Here is a 22827-nt window from a genome sequence, read left to right on the forward strand (position 1 = left end):
CCATTGCCGACTAGACAGAGAGGTTGATCGCTAATTGTCCGTGAGGAGCCGTTATTAACAGGGAGTGGGTAACTAACTCACTCCCTTCCTCACTCCCTTCATGTCTTTCCTCCCACCCTCCCCACTTCGGTTGTGAAGTCGAAATAGAACGAACGAATTCTGGTTGCTCCTGACGACGTGCCGACATCCATGGGCAAAAACTCCCGAATCATAGTGAATGTGGCGCCGTGCAGGTATTGCTCCACAGCCAGGCCTGACCCAACACACGTAAAGAAAAAGAAAACACGAAAAATGTCTCGAAATATATATATATATAAAAAGGTTGTCCCAAATTCTACGCAGAGGTTGGTCTGGAGGCACTACGCCACTGGCCTGTTGCTAGAACGGGAGGTAACGGGAACGGGGTGTGTTGGGGGTACACCCCCACACACCCCCCCTACACCAGAGGAACCCCCCCACCTCCTCCCCTCCTCCCCCCAACCATCCTGGGGCAACCAGAAGTTGTTCCCTCAAGGTTGGCTGGTTGATGGTATTTTGTCTCGTTGGCTTGGTCGCCAGCAGCGGGTTCCTCCTCCTGGTCGACACGCCGCCACACGAGGTGTATCATTAAGTAACTTCGTATGGGGGGATGTGTGTTGCCAGGGCGTCCGCGTGGCCCCGTTTGGTGGAGCGAGGCGGTCGGAAAAGTCGGGGGCGTGGTCGTTAGGGGTCGAGATCGTTTAGGGCGAGGTTGTTGGGTGGAGGGAGAATGTCAGGGGTGAGGGTGCTATAAGCGAGGTTGTTAGGGGCGAAAATGTCAGGGGTGAGGTTGCTAGAGGCGAGGTTGTCAGGGATGAGGCCGTTAGACTCGAGGTTGTGACAAGGTTGTCAGGGATGAGGGGCGTGGTTGTAACTGTGTAGGATGTTATAGATAGTTGTAATGTGCTGATTTGTGTGTGAAGGTGAGGTGTTGGTTGGGTGATGTGGTAGCCTGATGCTGACTTGGTGTCGATCAAATGAAGCTGCGGTGTTAGCTTAGAGCTGAAAGTGATGTGCTAGCCGGGTGAAAGTGAAGTGTTGGCGTGGAGAAAGTGTGGTGCTGGTGAGGTGAAAGGAAGGTATTGGACGTTTGAAGGTGAGGTGTTCGCCAGGTGAAGATGACATGTTGGCCACGTGATGGTGATATTGGTCAGGTGAATGTGACATGTTGGCTTAATTGCATTAGCGCCGTTTTGGCAAGGGAAAGTGTGATATTGGCTTAGTGAAAGTGTGGTTTTGGCTATATGGAGATGAAATGTTGGACTGTGGAACATGAGGTGTTCTCAGATCAAGATGCCGTGTTAGCCAGGTGAAGATGAGATGTAGGCCTAGTGAGGGTGAAATCTAAGGTCTTGTGAAGGTGATTACCTATTGAAGGTAAGGTGTTGGCGAGGTGAATGTAAAGTGTTAGCTGGATGAGGTGTTGGTCTGGTGAAGGTGAGGTGTTAGCCCGGTGAAGGTGAGGTGTTGGCCCGGTGAAGGTGAAGTGTTGGCCCGGTGAAGGTGAGGTATTGGCCTGGTGAAGGTGAGATGTTGGCCTGGCAAAGGTGAGGTGTTGGCCTGGTGAAGATGAGGTTTTGCCCTGGTGAAGGTGAGTCGCTGGCTTGTTCAAGGTGAGGTGTTCGCCTGTTGAAGGTGAGGCCCTGGCTTACTGAAGGTGAGGCCTTAGCCTGGTGAAGATAAGGTGCTGGTCAGTTGAAAATGATGCCCTAGCCTGGTGAAGATAAGGCCCTAGCCTAATGAAGGTGAGGCCCCTTGCCTGGTGAAGATGAGGCCCTAGCCTGGTAAAGGTGAGGCTGTAGCATGATAAAAGTAAGGCCCTAGCCTGGTGAAGGTGAAGCCCCTAGCCTGATGACGGTGAGGGCCTAGTCTGGTGAAAATGAGGCCCTCGTCTGATGAAGGTGAGACACCCTAGCCTGGTGAAGGTAAGGCCATAACCTAGTGAAGGTGAGGCCATAACCTAGTGAAGGTGAGGCCATAGCCTAGTGAAGGTGATACCCCTACCCTGATGAAGGTGAGGCCCTAGCCTGGTAAAGATGAGACCCCTACCCTGATGAAGGTGAGGCCCTAGCCTGGTAAAGATGAGACCCCTACCCTGATGAAGGTGAGGCCCTAGCCTGGTGAAGGTGAGGGCCCCTAGCCTGGTGAAGGTGAGGCCCCTAGCTTGGTGAAGGTGAGGTGCTGGGCAGGTGAAGGCCAGCCCAGCGTCGTCACTTATGGAGTTCACCTTGACTTTGGCCTTGGTTAGGTAGCTCTTATAGGAGAGAGAAAAAATTGAGACGCCCACGTCCACGTTTCTGCCAGAACTCATCCTTACAACTCCTGAAATTTAACATAGAACCCCACGTCACTACGTTCCAAGTGTTAACAAAATTGAACGTGAGAAACTAACGTCATGGAGATTTGCATATATTTTGTTTTTGTGGTTTTGTTGAAGGTGTTCGCGGGGTTTTTATCGAATGTCGCTAATGTCTAGTGTGCCACGCCCATACGGCCTCTCGTTGGTGGAGGGAGGGTTGTCAGTAGATGGTAATGGGGGTAGGGTTGATTGGTGATGGTGGAGGGAGGGTTGTTAGTAGCAAGGGTTTGGTGGAGGGGGGGTTGTTAGTAGCAAGGGTTTGGTGGAGGGAGGGTTGTTAGTAGCAAGGGTTTGGAGGAAGGTTTGGTGGTGGAGGGAGGGTTGGTGGCGGCTGATTGTGAAGGGAGGGTGGTTGGTGGCTAGTGTTGGAGGGAGGTTATGGTGGGGGAGGAAGTGTTTGTGCGAATTATCGACTCGCCCAGATAACAATGAAATATTCTGGGATTTCCATATACTGTGGCGCGTAGTTGACTATTGTGGTTACTTCAGCATCACTAACCACGAACCAGCCACACCCGTACACAGAGCAGTTGTGATTATACAGCATAAACCTCACCCCGACACCGCTGCTTACCCGCCCATCACACCCAACAGACATTCAGAGCGCACTTAAGACATAAAGAACTCCCTACTAACTGGCCTTGGTAGCATATCAGACTTCTACATACGACACTTTATCCCAGATGCAGCACAAGTAGTCGCACACATATCTTCAACATACTCCACGCTGCACAAGAAAATCACACACCTCTGGAAACTTGCCAGCGTAGGAGACATCCTGACACCTTCCAGGTCCTCTAACTACCCCTGCTCCACATAGCCCTCTATTACAACAAAATCTAGGAGGATGTCCCTTTCTAACCCACACAGTATGTATTCATACCCAAACGCTTCACTACCACACTCTGCACATGGACCTTACACACACACACACACACACACACACACACACACACACACACTTCCTCCTGGATGGCTTCAGCCAACCACAGTTTTCCCCACTCTTCGCACGGCACTAGTGGCAGTAGACAAAAAGTGAACAGTGGACACTTTCTCGACACATCCTCAGACAAGAAGTAGTTAGCCAGTTTTATATCTGTCAGACATGGTAGAGTTATTGACAAAGGTTTCAATTCCCCCCAAAGACCTCAACCTCTACAGTGGAGTTCTTTAGGGAGCAGCTGTCTGCGCAAACCTCTTCAGTCCCCTCGTGTACATAACCTCCCAACACCTCCCGCAGACCACACTGAAAAAGCCCTCTCGTGTGTTGATGACCTCACAGTCGCAACACCCTGACACTCCCCAAACAACAGCAGACATGCGACATTACATCACATTCTTAGAACACTGGCTCGCTCAAACCAGAATATCTGCGGCCTGTTGGAAATCCACAGTCACCCTCTTCCCCTTAGACAGACGTGACTCTAACTCCCTCCCTCCCGTAACCTTGAGTGGTCATCCACTCCTAATTACGAGCTCCGACCATGTGAAGTATCACGGACGCCACACACGGATGAGGCTTACCTCACCACACCACAAAAATCAGCACAAAGACCACGAACAAATGTAACGTCCCTGGACGCTAGATGGCACTGGTTTTGGACAAGGAAGAGAATCCTGTAGCACATCATACTATACGGTTCATCCTCTTCGCCGTAGGACTACGCCTTTCCTTCCTGCACATCCGCTCTTTCAGAGGCAAACACCACACAAGACAAGGGCCTCAGAACAATCATTGGCTGCCTCGTAACCACACACAACACATAACAACCAATCAGCAACACCCATCTAGAAAACCAACTCCCAACAGAAAACGTATCCATGTTTCACGTTTCAACAGCCTGTACTCACCTTCCCCCAACCTTTCCCAACGAATGTGACTGACGGTGACTAAGCACACACACAGTAATGACTCGACAAACAGTAGACAACCGGCCTCCCGACTCTGTTCTTAAATGCTGCCCCACCAAACATACGCCCACTTCAAACTGCTCTCCCGAGGCATGTGTGAATGACACGCTCTCGTTAACGCTTTGGCATCACCCATATATATATATATATATATATATATATATATATATATATATATATATATATATATATATATATGATGGTGAAATCTCACTTCAGTAGTTCATATAGTTGTATTTAACATGTAATTTTTCTATGCATGTGGCACGACATGTTTCGTGGAGACAGTCCGCCTCATTAAGTGTCAATATTTGATTACGTTATTTAAATCTCAACACCTCAACAACGTACCTTCCAGCGTCTCCCAACATAGACAGCATAGAGTGTGTTGGCAGACGCTGGACGGTACTTCTGTTGTGATGTTGAGAATTGAATAACTTAAGTACTGGCATCTGATGAGGTGGCTTGTCTCCACGAAACATGTCGCGCCACATGTATAGGAAAAATGCATGTTAAGTATAATCATATGAACTAATAAAGTGCGATTTCACCTTCATGTATATTTGTGTGTGTGTGTGTATATATATATATATATATATATATATATATATATATATATATATATATATATATATATATATATATATATTATATATATAACCCTTTCTACTAAGTTTATTGTATACTACATTACTCATGGGGTAGGGGCTAGGGAGGGAGCGTTCAAGACTGTACGAGACTTTGAATTATAATTTTCCTCCTCATGTGTGGTCAGACGCTGAGCATTCCTCGGGTGCATTATGCATCCCTCGTTCTTCACACACTCTCTCACTCACACATGCTCTCCCGTCGTTCTTCACACACTCTCACTCACACATGCTCTCCCGTCGTTCTTCACACACTCTCACACACACATGCTCTCCCGTCGTTCTTCACACACTCTCACTCACACATGCTCTCCCGTCGTTCTTCACACACTCTCACACACACATGCTCTCCCGTCGTTCTTCACACACTCTCACTCACACATGCTCTCCCGTCGTTCTTCACACACTCTCACTCACACATGCTCTCCCGTCGTTCTTTCGCACTCTCTTCCGTGGCTTTCTCTTGCCTTCCAGCTTTTTGGAAGGGCGAATGACTGACTGAACAGCGAGGGTGAAACTCACGTATCTTACACAAAGCAACTCTAGGCAACACCGGACCCCTTAGTTTGACCAGGCTCGCTGTTTTGCATACTTGTGTGTGTGTGTGTGTGTGTGTGTGTGTGTGTGTGTGTGTGTGATTGTGTGTGTGTGTGTGTTGTACACTTGAGTGAGTATGTTGGGTGTGTGTGTGTGTTGCATACCTGAGTGTGTGTTACCAGTGTTGTCTTAAAGTTGAGTCGACTCGTGTCCACCAGGGCCAGCTGGTCTGGTGTGTCGTGTTATCATTGTGTTATCATCATGGGCTCCCCACGTGCCATCCTGGCTTGTCCATGTGTTATCTTGGGTTGCACCAGGTGTTATACCGGTCCATACACGTGTTATCTTGGGCTGCCTAGGTGTTGTTTTTATCCTTGTGTTATTTCAGATTAACAACATTTTACTTTGGGTTATTCCCATGTTATCTTGGAATATCGACTTGGTATCTTGGGTTATGTACGTGTTATCCACTTATCTTGGGTTATGCACGTGTTATCAACTTATCTTGGGTTATGCACGTGTTATCCACTTATCTTGGGTTATGTACGTGTTATCCACTTATCTTGGGTTATGCACGTGTTATCCACTTATCTTGGGTTATGCATGTGTTATCCACTTATCTTGGGTTATGCACGTGTTATCAACTTATCTTGGGTTATGCACGTGTTATCCACTTATCTTGGGTTATGCACGTGTTATCCACTTATCTTGGGTTATGCATGTGTTATCCACTTATCTTGGGTTATGCACGTGTTATCCACTTATCTTGGGTTATGCACGTGTTATCCACTTATCTTGGGTTATGCACGTGTTATCCACTTATCTTGGGTTATGCACGTGTTATCCACTTATCTTGGGTTATGCACGTGTTATCCACTTATCTTGGGTTGTATACGTTATCTTGGGTCGTATACCTTATCTTGGGTTGTATACGTTATCTTGGGTTGTATATGTTATCTTGGGTTTTTCCACTTGTAACCTTGGGCTGTACACGTGTTAAGTATGCTGTACAAGTGTTATCGTTTGTTATCTACGCGTTATCTCGGGTTATCTTGGTAATTTCTCCAGCAAGGTTGTCCCGCAGGCTTCAGCTCGCGTGGCTTATCAGTGTGAAGGTGTTGGGTTATCTCTGTTATCTCGTGTGTGGTAAGATAACCTACAGAGAAACGCCGTTGCCATTGGACGCACAGGTCACAGGAACTTGTATCACAACCCTCCCACTATAACTGATATATCACAGCCCCCCTACTATAACTCTAACGTAACCCTCCCACTATAACTCCATCGTAACCCTCCCACTGTAACTCTACCGTAACCCTCCCACTGTAACTCCATCGTAACCCTCCCACTATAACTCCATCGTAACCCTCCCACTGTAACTCCATCGTAACCCTCCCACTATAACTCCATCGTAACCCTCCCACTGTAACTCCATCGTAACCCTCCCACTGTAACTCCATCGTAACCCTCCCACTGTAACTCTACCGTAACCCTCCCACTACAACTCTTCCGTAACCCTCCCACAACATCTTTCCTAACACAACCCCCCACCTCATTCCTCCCACTGCAACTCTCCTAACCACAACCCTCTCACTTCAGTTCTCTTACCACAGTCCTCCCACTAGAACTTTACAACTGTTATATCACAACCCTCCCACTACAACTGTTATACCACAAGCCTCCCACTACAACTGCTGTACCACAACCCTCCCACTGCAATTGCTATAACACAACCCTCCCACTGCAACTGCCATACCACAACCCTCCCATTACACCTGCTAGACCACAACCCTCCCACTACAACTGCTATACCACAACTCTCCCATTACAACTGCTATACCACAACCCTCCCACTACAATCCTCCCACTTCAACTCTCTTACCACAGCCCTGTCACTACAATCCACCTGCCACTTCCTATCACAACTCGCCCATAACAACCACAACCTCAGTACCTTTAGTAATTGTCCCAGCATACAGCTGCCAGTACTCGCCAGCAATGATGTACATAGTTAATCCTAAAGGAACTGAGTCATCAGCTGGTGTCCCGTTCGTGTACCTCATTTCCTTCCCTGGATTCCTCTTAGGCGTCACTTGGGCCCCATTAGGGCCCCACCTGTCACCCTCTTGTGTCGATGTTTTGTACCCATTATATTCTCTATGCCCTTCACCCAGACTCTCACTGAAATACTTTGTCTGTGTATATGTAGACAATGAATATCTTGAAAAAAAAATTAAAAGAATTATACCTGCTTGCGTTTCCCACTTTAGTCAGGTAGCGTTTGGAACTGTTGTCTTGAACCTGTCGAAGCGAGAAAAATGAATCCCCGCCACGAGATGATGTCACACCAAGCTCTCCTTTCAGACCACAGTTCACCCGTGGGTGTCGGAATACCATAATAAAAGTGGTGTATTCTGATGTATTCTGTTTCGTAAAGAATGGAGTGTGTTCTGATTTATTCTATTTCTTGAGTGGTGTAGTTTGAATTTTTATCGCTTTATGAAAGTGGTGTATTCTGATGTATTCTACTTCGAAAATAAAGGGGTGTATTCTGATTTATTCTACTTCCTAATGAAGTATTGTGTATTTTGATTTTTGAAATATTGTAATGAAACTCGGGCATTGTGGTATATATCTCAAGATAATTAGTGAAAGTGATATATTTTGAATAATAAAAAAAGAAAATAGAAAAACGATTATATATATATATATATATATATATATATATATATATATATATATATATATATATATATATATATATATATATATATATGCGCAGGAGGATGGATGTGCTGGAAATGAGATGTTTGAGGACAATGTGTGGTGTGAGGTGGTTTGATCGAGTAAGTAACGTAAGGGTAAGAGAGATGTGTGGAAATAAAAAGAGCGTGGTTGAGAGAGCAGAAGAGGGTGTTTTGAAATGGTTTGGTCACATGGAGAGAATGAGTGAGGAAAGATTGACCAAGAGGATATATGTGTCGGAGGTGGAGGGAACGAGGAGAAGAGGGAGACCAAATTGGAGGTGGAAAGATGGAGTGAAAAAGATTTTGTGTGATCGGGGCCTGAACATGCAAGAGGGTGAAAGGAGGGCAAGGAACAGAGTGAATTGGAGCGATGTGGTATACCGGGGTTGACGTGCTGTCAGTGGATTGAATCAAGGCATGTGAAGCGTCTGGGGTAAACCATGGAAAGCTGTGTAGGTATGTATATTTGCGTGTGTGGACGTATGTATATACATGTGTATGGGGGTGGGTTAGGCCATTTCTTTCGTCTGTTTCCTTGCGCTACCTCGCAAACGCGGGAGACAGCGGCAAAAAAAAAAAAAAAAAAAAAAAAAAAAATATATATATATATATATATATATATATATATATATATATATATATATATATATATATATATATATATATATATGCTTATGTGAATAGGAGAGAGGGGCAACTGGGGGGGATGTCTGATCATTATCTTGTGGAGGCGAAGGTGAATATATGTAGAGGTTTTCAGAAAAGAAGAGAAAATGTTGAGGTGAAGAGAGTGGTGAGAGTAAGAGCTTGGAAAGGAGACTTGTGTGAGGTAGTACCAGGAGAGATTGAGTGCATAATGGAAAAAGGTGAGAGCAAATGACGTAAGGGTAGTCAGGGAGGAATGCGATGTATTTAGGGAAGCAGTGATGGCTTGCGCAAAAGATGCCTGTGGCATGAGAAGGGTGGGAGGTGGGCAGATTAGAAAGGGTAGTGAGTGGTGGGTTGAAGAAGTAAGATTGTTAATGAAAGAGAAGAGAGAGGTTTTTGGACGGTTTTTCCAGGGAAATAGTGCATATGACTGGGAGATGTATAAAAGAAAGAGGCAAGAGATCAAGAGAAAGGTGCAAGAGGTGAAAAAGAGGGCAAATGAGAGTTGGGGTGAGAGAGTATCATTAAATTTTAGGGAAAATAAAAAGATGTTTTGGAAGGAGGTAAATAAAGTGCGTAAGACAAGAGAACAAATGGGAACATCGGTGAAGGGGGCAAATGGGGTGGTAATAACAAGTGGTAGTGAAGTGAAAGGGAGATGGGAGTGAGTATTTTGAAGGTTTGTTGAATGTGTTTGATGATAGAGTGGCAGATATAGGGTGTTTTGGTCGAGGTGGTGTGCGAAGTGAGAAGCTCAGGGAGAATGATTTGGTAAACAGAGAAGTAGTGAAAGCTTTGCGGAAAATGAAAGCCTCCAAGGCGGCGGGTTTGGATGGTATTGCTGTGGAATTTATTAAAAAAGGGGTTGACTGTGTTGTTGACTGGTTGGTGAGGATATTCAGTGTATGTACGGTTCATGTTGAAGTGCCTGAGGATTGGCGGAATGCATGTATAGTGCCATTGTACTAAGGCAAAGGGGATAAAGGCAGGTGTTCAAAATACATAGGTATAAGTTTGTTGAGTATTCCTGGGAAATTGTATGGGAGGGTATTGATCGAGAGGGTCAAGGCATGTACAGAGCACCAGACTGGGGAGGAGCAATGTGGTTTCAGAAGTGGTAGATGATGTGTGGATCAGGTGTTTACTTTGAAGAATGTATGTGAGAAATACTTAGAAAAGGGGATGGATTTGTATGTAGCATTTATGGATCTGGAGAAGGCATATGATAGAGTTGCTAGAAATGCTCTTTGGAAGGTATTAAGGATATATGGTGTTGGAGGTAAGTTGCTAGAAGCAGTGAAAAGTTTTTATCGAGGATGTAAGGCATGTATGTGTACGTGTAGGAAGAGAGGAAAGTGATTGGTTCTCAGTGAATGTCGGTTTGCGGCAGGGGTGTGTGATGTCTCCATGGTTGTTTAATTTGTTTATGGATGGGGTTTTAAGGGAGGTGAATGCAAGAGTTTTGGAGAGAGGGGCAAGTATGCAGTCTGTTGTGGATGAGAGGGCTTGGGAAGTGAGTCAGTTGTTGTTCGCTGATGATACAGCGCTGGTGGCTGATTCGGGTGAGAAACTGCAGAAGTTGGTGATTGAGATTGGTAAAGTGTGTGAAAGATGAAAGCTGAGAGTAAATGTGAATAAGATCAAGGTTATTAGGTTCAGTAGGGTTGAGGGACAAGTCAATTGGGAGGTAAGTTTGAATGGAGAAAAACTGAAGAAAGTGAAGTGTTTTAGATATCTGGGAGTGGATTTGGCAGTGGATGGAACCATGGAAGCGGAAGTGAGTCACAGGGTTGGGGAGGGGACAGAGGTTCTGGGAGCATTGAGGAATGTGTGGAAGGCGAGATTGTTATCTCGGAGAGCAAAAATGAGTATGATTGAAGGAATAGTGGTTCCAACAATGTTATATGGTTGTGAGGCATGGGCGATAAATAGGGTTGTGTGTAGGAGGGTGGATGTGTTGGAAATGAGATGTTTGAGGACAATATGTGGTGTGAGGTGGTTTGATCGAGAAAGTAATGAAAGGGTAAGAGATATGTGTGGTAATAAAAAGAGTATGGTTGAAAGAGCAGAAGAGGGTGTATTGAAATGGTTTGGTCAAATGGAGAGAATGAGTAAGGAAAGATTGACAAAGAGGATATATGTGTCAGAGGTGGAGGGAACGAGAAGTGGGAGAGCAAATTGGAGGTGGAAGGATGGAGTGAAAAAGATTTTGAGCGATTGGGGCCTGAACATACAGGAGGGTGAAAGGCGTGCAAGGAATAGAGTAAAATGGAACGATGTGGTATACCGGGGTCGACGTGCTGTCAATGGATTGAACCAGGGCATTTGAAGCGTCTGGGGTGAACCACGGAAAGTTTTGTGGGGCCAGGATTTGGAAAGGGAGCTGTGGTTTCGGTGCATTACACATGACAGCTAGAGACTGAGTGTGAACGAATGTGGCCTTTGCTGTCTTATCCTAGCGCTACCTCGCGCGGTGGGGGGGGGGGGGGGGGGATGTCATTTCCTGTGTGGCGGGGTTGCGGTGGGCTCCAGAGAAGAGGGTGAACAGCTGGGTCGGTTCTGCCCTGTCTGGGGGCCGAATCTTGAGGAAGATTCGAACTCTTAAGAGGCTTCGAACACCGAGTCGAATACTTAAGGAGGCCGAAGCTTCGAACTCCGGCACTAACTGTGTCCCGCATGAAGTATATTGGGGTGCCAACATCACCATATGAAGCTAGAGGTCTTCCTGACCTAGAAGTTATCCAGACGGTCCTTATCACCCGCATCGGGACGATAAATTCACATAGATTACTGGTGTTGTTGAAGCGAACCAAAAGTGTCTGTGGTTTGGTCGCAGTGCCGAAAGCTGGCATTGGGCGAATCCTTGAGCCCACGGAAAGTGAAGGATCTACTTCATGCCGTTTAGGATCACATAGTCAACTTGACGCAAAACTGGACGTGACGGAGGCGGGGGCGAGTGAAAGGCCGTCGTCTCACAATACGTAAATTAGCCTGTGAGACAAAGTTAAAAAGTCGACTGACGCAAAAGGTATTCATTCGTGCAATTCAGGAACGCGATGTGACTTACAGCGATTTGTTTTTGTGTTCCAGGGCAAGCCGCCTGATTTTCATGATTTATCATAACCACGAGCTTTATGAAGACAGACAGAATCCTGCATATTAGTGTTTCGTGTTTCCCAGAGCGTCTGGCGAATGTAATTTCATTGGAATGTGTTCTCCAGTCATCATTTTCTAATAAGATTTGGTCAGTATGTTCTCTCTGTGCTACATGGTGTTCTTGTATTTTTTTTTTTTTTTTTGCCTTCTGATGTGTTTGAGGAAGTGGTGGATGGGGAGGAGCCTTCTACTTCACTGTCCTATCTCCATCTATAGTATTGGGTGGAGAGGAGCCTTCTTCTGTATTGTCCTTTCTCTCTCTATACTGGTAGGTGGTGAGGAACTATCTGCTTTACTGTCCTGTCTTCGTCTCTAATGGTAGGTGTGAAGGAGCCTTTTGTTATACTATCTTGTCTACCCCTACAGAAGTGGGTGGGGAGGAGCCTTCTGCTTTACTATCTTGTCTTTATCTACAGTGGCGGGTGGGAAGGAGCCTTCCGCTTTACTATCGTGTCTCCATCTATAGTGTTAGTGTTGAGGAGCCTTCTACTTCACTATCCTGTCTCCCTCTATAATGCAAGGAGGGGAGGAGCCTTCTGCTTTACTATCCTTACTCCATCTATAGTGGTGGGTGGAAAGGAGCCTTCTGCTTTACAATCCTGTCACTGTCTGTATAGATTTGGAATGCAGGTAATGTTTAATTATATGGATGAGGAATTGTCCGGCAAGCATTTCACAACGTACGTCAGATCAGAATCAGAATATGCTTCTCAAGTCTGACCACCGCACTTACAGAAGCCCAGAGATCTATTTGAGAGTGTCCAGAGAACAGCAACAAAGATTGTTTCTAATTTAAGGGAGATGAGCTACAGAGGCTGGCGACCACAATAGCCACAATGAAGAAGAGTAAGTGGTGACCTAATAACAGCCTTCAGATTCTGAATTGGACGACTTCGACAGCGATCACTTCTTTGCGAGATGCACCATCAGGGCTACAGTGCCAGAGGGCGTAATGAGAAGCTTCGGAAAGAGGTCTGTTAGAAAGGATGTGAGGACTTATTGCTTCAGGAGCTGGGTGGCGGACGACCGGACGACGGTGAATGGTGGCAGCACACAGACGTGATGATTGGTGAACACATACACCTAGAACCCCTTCTGCTACAGGTTCCTGCAACACCCACGCTCCGCTACAAGCAGTAGTAGGGAAAGAATGATCTGCGTTTGGAGAGACGAGAGAAAAGTTCTTTGACCCAATTGTTACTTCGATGATACAGCTTCGCCGAAGGTGGCGTCACCGCAAGCTGGCGGAGTCCGGTAACGCCTAAAGAACTTGCTGGTGGTGGGTGTAGTTCAAGAGATGCGGTTCCACTAGTGTGAGGAGATAAAATGTACATTTAGCGAAGCTGTGAGGGTGCAAGTTTGAGTTTGGCCGAGATGGATGGACGTGAGGTGTTTGGCCTAGACAGACGGTCATGAGGAGGGAGTCAGGCCGAGACAGACGGTCATGAGGAGGGAATCTGGCCGAGACAGACGGTCATGAGGAGGGAATCTGGCCGAGACAGACGGTCATGAGGAGGGAGTCAGGCCGAGACAGACGGTCATGAGGAGGGAGTCTGGCTGAGACAGACGGTCATGAGGAGGGAATCTGGCCGAGACAGACGGTCATGAGGAGGGAGTCAGGCCGAGACAGACGGTCATGAGGAGGGAGTCTGGCTGAGACAGACGGTCATGAGGAGGGAGTCTGGCCGAGACAGACGGTCATGAGTGGCGGAGGTGAACGGGTCATACACCGGCGCCAACCTTGGTGTGAGCCATAGGTCAAGAGGATGACGGTGGTGATTCTGGGGGTAGTGGTGGTATTGTGGGGGATGGAGGTGAGGGTGTTGGTGGTGGCGGGCCAATGATGGTGGAGGGAGGTAAGCATCGGTGGCGGCCTACAAGGTACACGCCACGCCAAATGTCACAATCTGGCAGAGGCTTTAGACCTGCTGGGGTCCGGAGAGCCGAGCCTTTCACTGGTCCCTCCCTCACTCCCTCCGTGCACTCCTGCCTGCCGCCTCTGTGGTGGTTGCCACATGGGCTCGTGGTGGCAACCTCACATACCGTATGCCTGGCTGTCAAGGGTTCCTATGGCTTTGGTAGCCGTTGCTTAAATACCTTCAATCTATCTCCTATTGTGACTCTAACACCTTCTCTCTCTCTCTCTCTCTCTCTCTCTCTCTCTCTCTCTCTCTCTCTCTCTCTCTCTCTCTCTCTCTCTCTCTCTCTCTCTCTCCTTTCTCTTTTATCCCCCGTTATTCTCTCTTCTCGTCCTAATTTCCTCCTTCGTGTGGATGTTTCGCCTTCTCTCCCGAGAGGCCGGTGGACGGGGCTACCAAGGTTATCTGGTTCGGCTTCGCTAACGGCACACACACACACACACACACACACACACACACACACACACACACACACACACACACATTCTGTTGGGCGGGCAGAGTCGTGTATGTGAGTGTCTGTGTATGTGTTGTGGGCGCGTCCCAGAGTGTGACGAAGACGTGTACGTGGCAAGGACGGATAACTGGAGACCTGGTGGTCTATGGGAGTACGTGGCAAGGACAGATAACAAGACCAGATGGTCTATGAGAGTAAACAGGAAGGACAGATAACGGAAGACCTTGTGGTCTATGGAAGGACGTGGCTGGGACAAATAACAGGAGACCGGGTAGTCTATGGGAATGGCTCAAGGGAAGACGTTGTGAGAGTAATGAAGAGGACATAGACAACCACTGAAATATAAGGCGTCCTAAAAAGTCCTTGCCCAAAGGAAGCACTACACTATTTGCCTTTCGTTCAACAAATGTTTAAACTGGCATTAACATATCGGGACCCGTGGGTAGGAACTGACATACATCAGTTCACATCGTGTCATTTGAACATTTGTTGAACTCACACGATAAACAATGAATTTTGCAATTGATTGCGGGCTCTCTAAAGCATGATTGGGCAGTTGATCCTCAAGTTCCTGCCAAAGGCATTTGATAGATGTTGTAATAATTACATCAGAATAGGATTAATGATCTTGCCTTCTGTCTCCTTAAAGCCACTTTTTTTTTTTCTTTCCCAAATCACGTGATTTATAAAGTGCACAACCCTTCTTCGTTTTCTTTTTGAATTTCGTTTTCTCTGGTAATTTTCCCTCATATATTTTTCTCCTAGGCCGTCTGTCACTAACTGCTGCCATTAGTATATATATATATATATATATATATATATATATATATATATATATATATATATATATATATATATATATAATGCAATTAAGGAGATTGTATTTCATTATTCGCTTCTTAAATTTAAGAGAGAATTGTTTGTGCTTGTGGCGATCCTGACCATGGTTCTGGGTCCAGGTCTTGGACCTACCTGGACCGTAGAGAACCAGGAACGGGACATACCCTGGACCACAGGGCCTCAGGGGGCTGGAGTTCCCAGGTCTCTTACCTAGAAGACGTCAGTGAAAGTGTGTGTTGTGTGTGTGTGTGTGTGTTCTCACTCCCACTCTCATCTCTCGTGGGCCAGCGTGGGATACACTTTGGCCAAGAAGGATTATCTGTCTATTCATCAGTCTATCTGTCTGTCTGTCTGCCTGTCTATCTGTTTGTCTTTCTACCTGCTCGTCTGTCTATGTATCTATCTATCTGTCTACCTCTGTTTGTATGCTTGCCTTTCAACCCATCCATCTCTCTGTCTGTCCATCTATCTGTCTGTTTGTCTACCTGTCTGTCTGTTTGTCTACCTGTCTCTGTGCAGTTCTGTCAATGCTCTTTATCTATTCATCTGTTTACTTATGACAGTATCGCATCTCTGGTCATTTCTGACAAGCCGCTCGTACGAACAAATCATAGAAATGCTGTCATCATTGTAATGCTATGTAATGTAATGTAATGCTATGCTATGCTATGTAATGCCATGTAATGCTATGCTATACAATGTAATGTAATGCTATCCTATGGACTGTAATGCTATGTAATGTAATGTGATGCTATGTAATGTAATGTAACGCTATGTAATCATCGTAATGTGGAATGTTGACAGGAGAGAGGCATGTTGTGCTCTTGGCTGGCGTAGTTGCAATGGTCAAACTACGTCCACCAGAGAAACACAGCCTTACCCTAATGTGTAACTACGTGTATGCAGTTATGTATTACGTAGTTATTACGTAATATCTTATCTCAACCCGTCTTAAGGATTATGTCTTCACGCCAGTTCAATCTCATCTGCTTAAGATGACATTATGTAACTCGTTCATATTGAGAACTGGTCTTGTACTTGACCTGTATGTAAGTGAGGGTGGGGGGGGGGGGTGAGGGGGTTTTGTAAGAGGCTGCAGTGAGATCCATGTTTGGGGTTTGAGGTTGAAGCCAAAGGGTATAGTACCGTTACCGAGACGAGATGATACTGGAGCAGTGACACTGGACCGAACAGCGACACTAGAAGAGTGATACTGGACCGAACAGTGACACTGGAACAGTGATACTGGACCGAACAGTGACACTAGAACAGTGATACTGGACCGAACAGGGACACTGGAACAGTGATACTGGACCGAACAGTGACACTGGAACAGCGACACTAGAACAGTGATACTGGACCGAACAATGACACTAGAACAGTGACACTGGAACAGCGACACTAGAACAGTGATACTGGACCGAACAATGACACTAGAACAGTGAAACTGCAACAGTGATACTGTAACAGTAAGGAACAGTCACAACGGAGGAGAGCACTGTAATAAAAAAAAAGGCGCCTTAATGTGTAAGACTTTACCTGCAGTAGGACGCCAGGACTGTCCAAGGACCGTGGAATGGTCCAGTCACGGGAGCTCTGGCCAGACCGAGGCTGGAATGTCAAGTGTAATGATCGTTATCATGAACTAGGATTACCGAATGACGTCAGTACACAACACGCGAACACCTGCTCCACCCCCACCCTTTCCTCCACCCTCCCTTCCCAGCTGTTGCTTCTCGTGCATGAGAGAGAGAGAGAGAGAGAGAGAGAGAGAGAGAGAGAGAGAGAGAGAGAGAGAGAGAGAGAGAGAGAGAGAGCATTGTAGGAAATGTGTGGAGAGTCGATGAAGTAACTGGTGTGAATTAAGTGGATGAACAGCTGGTGTGGTTGCTGGAGGAATAGTTAACTCAAAATTAAAGCTGGTACACCAGAGAGAATGAGACATCAAGTGGGAGACAAGGGCGGCTGAGAGATCGTGGTCACACACACAAACACACATCATGTGGAGAGATTGTCGGCATCATTGGGTGACAGACGTGTTCATCAGTATCACAATGTAATATTCTATAGAAATGTTAAGATGCGTGGGTTAGGTTCGTCGTCTGCCACCTTTTTAATTCCCTGTTGACACGGATCCTTAGGGCGTGGGAGGGAGGGAGAGGGAGAGTGTGGGAGGGAGGGAGAGGGAGAGTGTGGGAGGCCGGGAGAGGTAAAGTGTGGGAGGCTGGGAGAGGTAAAGTGTGGGAGGCCGGGAGAGGGGGAGTGTGGAGAGCGGCCAGCTTGGGTGTTGTGGTATAATGCCCAGGACGGTCGGTGTTTAAAGTCTTTTTTTGTGGGGGAAAGACGTGGCGTATGGGCATGTGCGTAGTGGGTTCCCCTCCGCACTCTACTTCCATCCTTCCAACACACTCTCCACTGTCCCCCGCACTCGCTCCCTCTCTTGAAAGGTTAGCCCTACCCATCGCCTCGTCCTGCACCTCTTTTTCACCCACGGTGTTGGAGAAGCTGTGAACGGGGGAAGTGGTTGGCGTCCGACTGGTCATCTGGGTTCTTGTCAGTGCTCTGGTGTTGGGAAGTATTGTTGGAGTTAGTAGAGAGGACGGGAGGAGGTTCCTTGAGCTGATGTTGGTGGTGGGGCTTCAGTGATGAAGAGTTGTTGAAGGGAAAAATTGTTTGACATTTTTCTTTTCCTTATTGGATGTGGATTTTTAGGGGGAATTTGAGCCGAGGTGGTTTTCTTGGTGATGGAGGGTTATTTGCTTAGGAGTTATATTGTTGGAGGCTTAACTTCAAAGATATTTTCAGGATCGTTGGAGGAGGATTGGCTGGGTGTTGGTGTAGTGAACGATGGTGTGGTGAGGTTGGTGAGTTTGTGGCTGAGGGTTTTGATTTCACATTGTGACCCTGGAGAGATACCTGGAGGTGCAGGAGACATTGTCGATTTTTTTAATGGACGTTTGTCTGGGATCCTTTTGTTCGATGGTGGTGTGTGAGGTTTCATCAGGTATTGTGGATGAGGTAATGATTCGATGCTGAATATTTTTCTGATGTTGTAAGGCCCCCATCTTACGTCACGATTGGGTGGAATGATGACGCACCACCAGATGATGCGGAGGATCGAGTGAGGGTCCTGCAGGAGGTATAGCCAATGGTAAGGAGGGTCCTGCGGGTCCAGCTGATGAGGAGGAGGGTCCTGCATGAGGCACAGCTGATGATGTGGAGGAACGAGTGAGGAAGGTCCTGCTGAGGGCTCATCAGATGACTTGGAGGGAGAGTGAGGACGTGGAGGATGAGTTCTGGAGAGAGTGTTGAACCCCTCAGACCATACTTGGGACGTATAGCCATCCTTCCCGAGCCGTGAGGATGTATCATCCAGCAACAGACACTAGACCCACCAGAACAAAGGCTGTGATGTGTTCTACTTTTAAGCTTTACCTCAGCATTTTCTCCCCCGAATGTTATTGAAAAGATGAAGACACCGTAAGAACTGTGACCCGACTGGTAGATGTGATCATACGGAGCATCACTGTTGTCTCCTCTGCCCTACGAAGAAAGTCGATGCATAATCACAGCTGAATGACCAAAAGGTGTGGGTAAGAGTTACGTGTACTGGAAAGAGATTAAATTAATCCTCGGATTAATCAGGTTGATAACTGTAATGCGTGTAGGATTCGTCTGTCAGCGATACAGGTGTGGGGGTATCTACATCATCAGTTGGTAAACAGTGAAATATTAAATGCACTTGGGCTGCCGGGCCAGGTGAATATAGGCTCCAGCGATAGGCTCATGGTCGCGATGCTGTGGCATTGCTCATGGTCGCGAAGTGGTGGCATGGCTCATGGTCGCGAAGTGGTGGCATGGCTCATGGTCGCGGGTTGGTGGTATGGGCCATGGTCGCAAGTTGGTAGCATGGCTCATGGTAGGGAGTAGGTGGTAGTAGGCTCACGGTAGTGGACAGTGGGTTGTGGTACAGTAGGCCATGGGTAGGGTAGGGCTGGGTGGTGGAGGTACGGGTGAAAGGGGTTCCCACTTGGTGTGACTAGGACGCAAGTTGAGCCAGAACCGGTCAGGTCACCTCCCCATCCCTTACCCACCTCCCCCTCCCCTTACTTAACTCCGGTTCCTCTTCCCCCAACCCCACCCTACCCCCCTGCTGCTGTGGCTTCTTTCTGGCGCAACAGAGATCGTCATACCTGCCTATGAGTCGAGGTATGAGAATAAAGCGAGAGTCTGGGTTCCTTTTGGTGTGTGATACAATAATCAGGAGTGCCGGCCACCGTTGACCGCTGGAAGAGGAAGCAAGACGTTCTGTGCGAGTGAGAAATGACTTGAGAGTCGAGTTTGGTGTGTCGACAGAAAAGTGGCCCGCCAATCGGGGGCGTTCGAGTAAAAGTGAAAATTGTGTATTGATATCTTGAACCAGTCTGGAGCCTTGGCATATATCCCCAGACGTACTGAGGAGGAAGGGTTTGCCCTGTTTCCTGGACACTAGGCCTTCCGCTGTCAGCAGTCATTCATCATTATTTACGTGTCCATATTTACATTCCATTTACTCTGTAAATCAGGTGATGTCCTTCAGCCTCTGATTTTATTATTCACGACCTCTTCATTCTTTACCCCACGCTTTATTAAGTGCTACAGCTCACTTTCTAATCTCCCTTTACTCTCGCAGATAATTTGTGGTGGTTCATTAAGTAACGTCCATATCCACTCCTTTCTCTCTTTTTTTTTTTTCGTTATCTTCATCCTTTTCTTCTCCATCTTTCGGTCATTGACTTCGTCCTCTTTCTTGCCTCTGTTTGTTTCGTTCACTCTTTCGTATTTACCTCCTCTGTTCTGTATTTGTTCACGTCTGGTGTCTTTGTCCTGTGGGTCGAGGTATATACAAAGGGTGGACACAGAGGATGACTTGCCATGCAGAGTTGAGAATGGAGATGAGGCTGTTAGATTGTAAAATTGAGAGTGGACGTGGGATCCTCGGCATGTAGAGTTTAGAGTGGAGTAGAGTTCCTGTGGGCATGAAAGGGTAATAATGGAAGCAGGTTCATGGGCATGTAGAGCTAACAGTGGGAATGGGATTGTTAGTGTGTAGGTTCAAGAGTGGAGGTAGAGTCGATAGCATGTAGAGTTACTGTGGAGGTGGGGTCGATAGCATGTAGAGTTACCGTGGAGGTGGGGTCGATAGCATGTAGAGTTGAGAGTGGAAGTAGGATCGTCTACATGTAATACTAAAAGTGGAGTTGAGATCGTGTGGTCATGTAGAGTTGACACTGGAGGTAGAATTTTGCAGCCGCTCTATGGTGCTGACTACATTTCCTTCACAAGGTTTTCTTTCGGTTGAAAACAACTTTCTCCTTTCCAGCCTTCATCATCCGCACCGTGTAGTCTAGCACTTCACCTCATCTCTCTATAAGGACTGCTAAAGCTGATTTCTTTTGAATAACCTTTTCTGTTTTTAAAGCCAGACTTCCTTTTAATATTCGTACATTCGTTGAATTGCATTCTGTTGAATCGTGTTTTTTTTTTCAAGGACACACTACGCCATTTGTAAACGGAAAACTGTTCTCCTTCAGGCAGGCATTATAGGTCCCAAGCTCCTGCGGGTGTTATCGTAGTACTCCTTTACCCAGAAAGATTAAGTGAGGCCGGAGCGGATTAGCGTGGTTGGAGCACAGAGTCTTAAGAGGTCGAAGGTCTCTCATATGGAACATTTCTCCTGAGGTCTGATGTATTACCTTCAACAAGAGGTCCTTTTACCGTCTAGAGATTTGTCTCTGACCAGAGGAGTTATTTTTTCTCGATATATCAACGAGAGGTCATAGGTCAACTGAGGGTTTCATCCGTAGGTAATGTGTTAACGGAGGGTTTCATCCAGAGGTCATAGGTCAACTGAGGGTTTCATCCAGAGGTAATGTGTTAACCGAGGGTTTCATCCAGGTCAACCGAGGGTTCATAGGTCAACCGAGGGTTTCATCCAGAGGTCATGTGTTAACCGAGGGTTTCATCCAGAGTTCATATGACAAAGGAGGGTCGTATCCAGAGGTCATGCAACACCCGAAGGCTTCATGCAAGGGTTGTACAACATCCGGAGGCTTCATCCAGAGGTTGTACAACACCAGGAGGCTTCATCCAAGGGTTGTACAACACCCGGAGGCTTCATCCAGAGGTTGTACAACATCCAGAGGTGTCATCCATAGACTACTACTGGAAAGGGAAGAACATCCATAATGACAGCAATGGGAGTTGAGGGTGGTCGTAACGCACACACGGAAGGATAGAGTTTGAAGCTTTTGATCGAAGCGTTTCGTCACAGCGGATCTCGTCGACAGTGGACTAAAAGGTCTCGTCCAAGGGTACGTTTTCATCGGATACATATCCGGGTTTTTGTCTCCGAAAGCTAGAGTAATTCGTGAGGCCGTCATCTTCCTATTGGCCGGTAGGGTGGAGCGGAGACGAAGGGGGGCGAGGCTGCGTTTTTGGAGCACGACGCCACCATCTCGGGTTATCAGATAACCTTCTCTTTTCGGGTCAGACTACGACGGAGGTGTATTGTCGCGCGTCCTAATCTTCTGACGGATTTACAGATTTACAGATGTGCCGGACTTTGCTCTCTCTTTTACAAGCGGTAAACACAAAACTTCGATTATTTACGTCGTGTCCTCATTAAAGCGGGTACATTTCTTTTCTTATATATTCTAAATGTGTTCAGGGTGAATCCAGGGGTCTAGATTAATGTCCATCTATCTGTAGTGTAACAGTTAAATATAAGGAAACATTTATTACCGCTTGTGACGTATATCTGTAGACAGGTGAGAGCTGCCTGCGAGGAAGAGTAATTAGTAAATGATATTTTTCATGGAGTAAAAATATTCCTATGAACTTGAATCTCATCTGTTCATTTGGTTCCTTTGGGGCTCCGGGCATGTCGTCGTGTACTTCTCAGACCAACCAACGGAAAAGTTTGAAAACTTTGTCTCGTAGCGTAGTAGTCAAATGAATCCAAATTCTCCGGCGCCTAGTGGTATATTGTGTCCATCTATTCCCTATGTGCAATATGTATGAGAATGTATGAAATATATATATATATATATATATATATATATATATATATATATATATATATATATATATATATATATATAAAACTTTTTTCGTTATGTATTTAAGGTTATAGTTATTTAGGCTAGGTAAACATTTCCTTTGTTGTCGTACACTATTAGTGGACGCCACACTGAAGAAATTAGATTTAGAAGGCTGCTGTTGTGACGTGTATCTAATGTGCTGTATTGTGTGTTGCAGGAATCTTCGCCTACCTGAACTACCTGACGCCCAAGAGCCGTCAGGAGATCATCGAACTCCTCATCAGGGGGCTGGAGAGGCTCGAGTACCGCGGCTACGACTCCGCAGGTGGGTACGCGCCTTCCCTCCCTCCCTCCCTCCCTCACTCCTACTCTTGCTCCTGCATCAGGAGGCACCAGCAGCCTCCAGCTTCTGCTCCTCCAGCAGGAGATGCATAGGGAGAGCAGTACCTACTGACTCACTCTGAGATGTTTCAGTTCACATTACCCCAAGACGAAAGAATGTTGCA

The 22827-nt window shown here is 46.6% G+C and overlaps 1 protein-coding gene across 9 annotated transcripts in view; it reads left to right on the forward strand.

Annotated features, from left to right (window-relative positions):
• The window catches only part of LOC139758166 (glutamine--fructose-6-phosphate aminotransferase [isomerizing] 2-like), a 100242-nt gene that overhangs the window by 19149 nt on the left and 58266 nt on the right, over nucleotides 1–22827 (forward strand). For all 9 annotated transcript variants that reach the window (XM_071679338.1, XM_071679341.1, XM_071679340.1 and 6 more), the window contains exon 2: nucleotides 22539–22646. In XM_071679338.1, the coding sequence (XP_071535439.1) occupies nucleotides 22539–22646 (108 nt within the window). The remainder of the gene's footprint in view (nucleotides 1–22538; nucleotides 22647–22827) is intronic.

This window comes from Panulirus ornatus, chromosome 29 (assembly GCF_036320965.1).
Source record: "Panulirus ornatus isolate Po-2019 chromosome 29, ASM3632096v1, whole genome shotgun sequence".
Taxonomy (NCBI): Eukaryota; Metazoa; Arthropoda; class Malacostraca; order Decapoda; family Palinuridae; genus Panulirus; species Panulirus ornatus.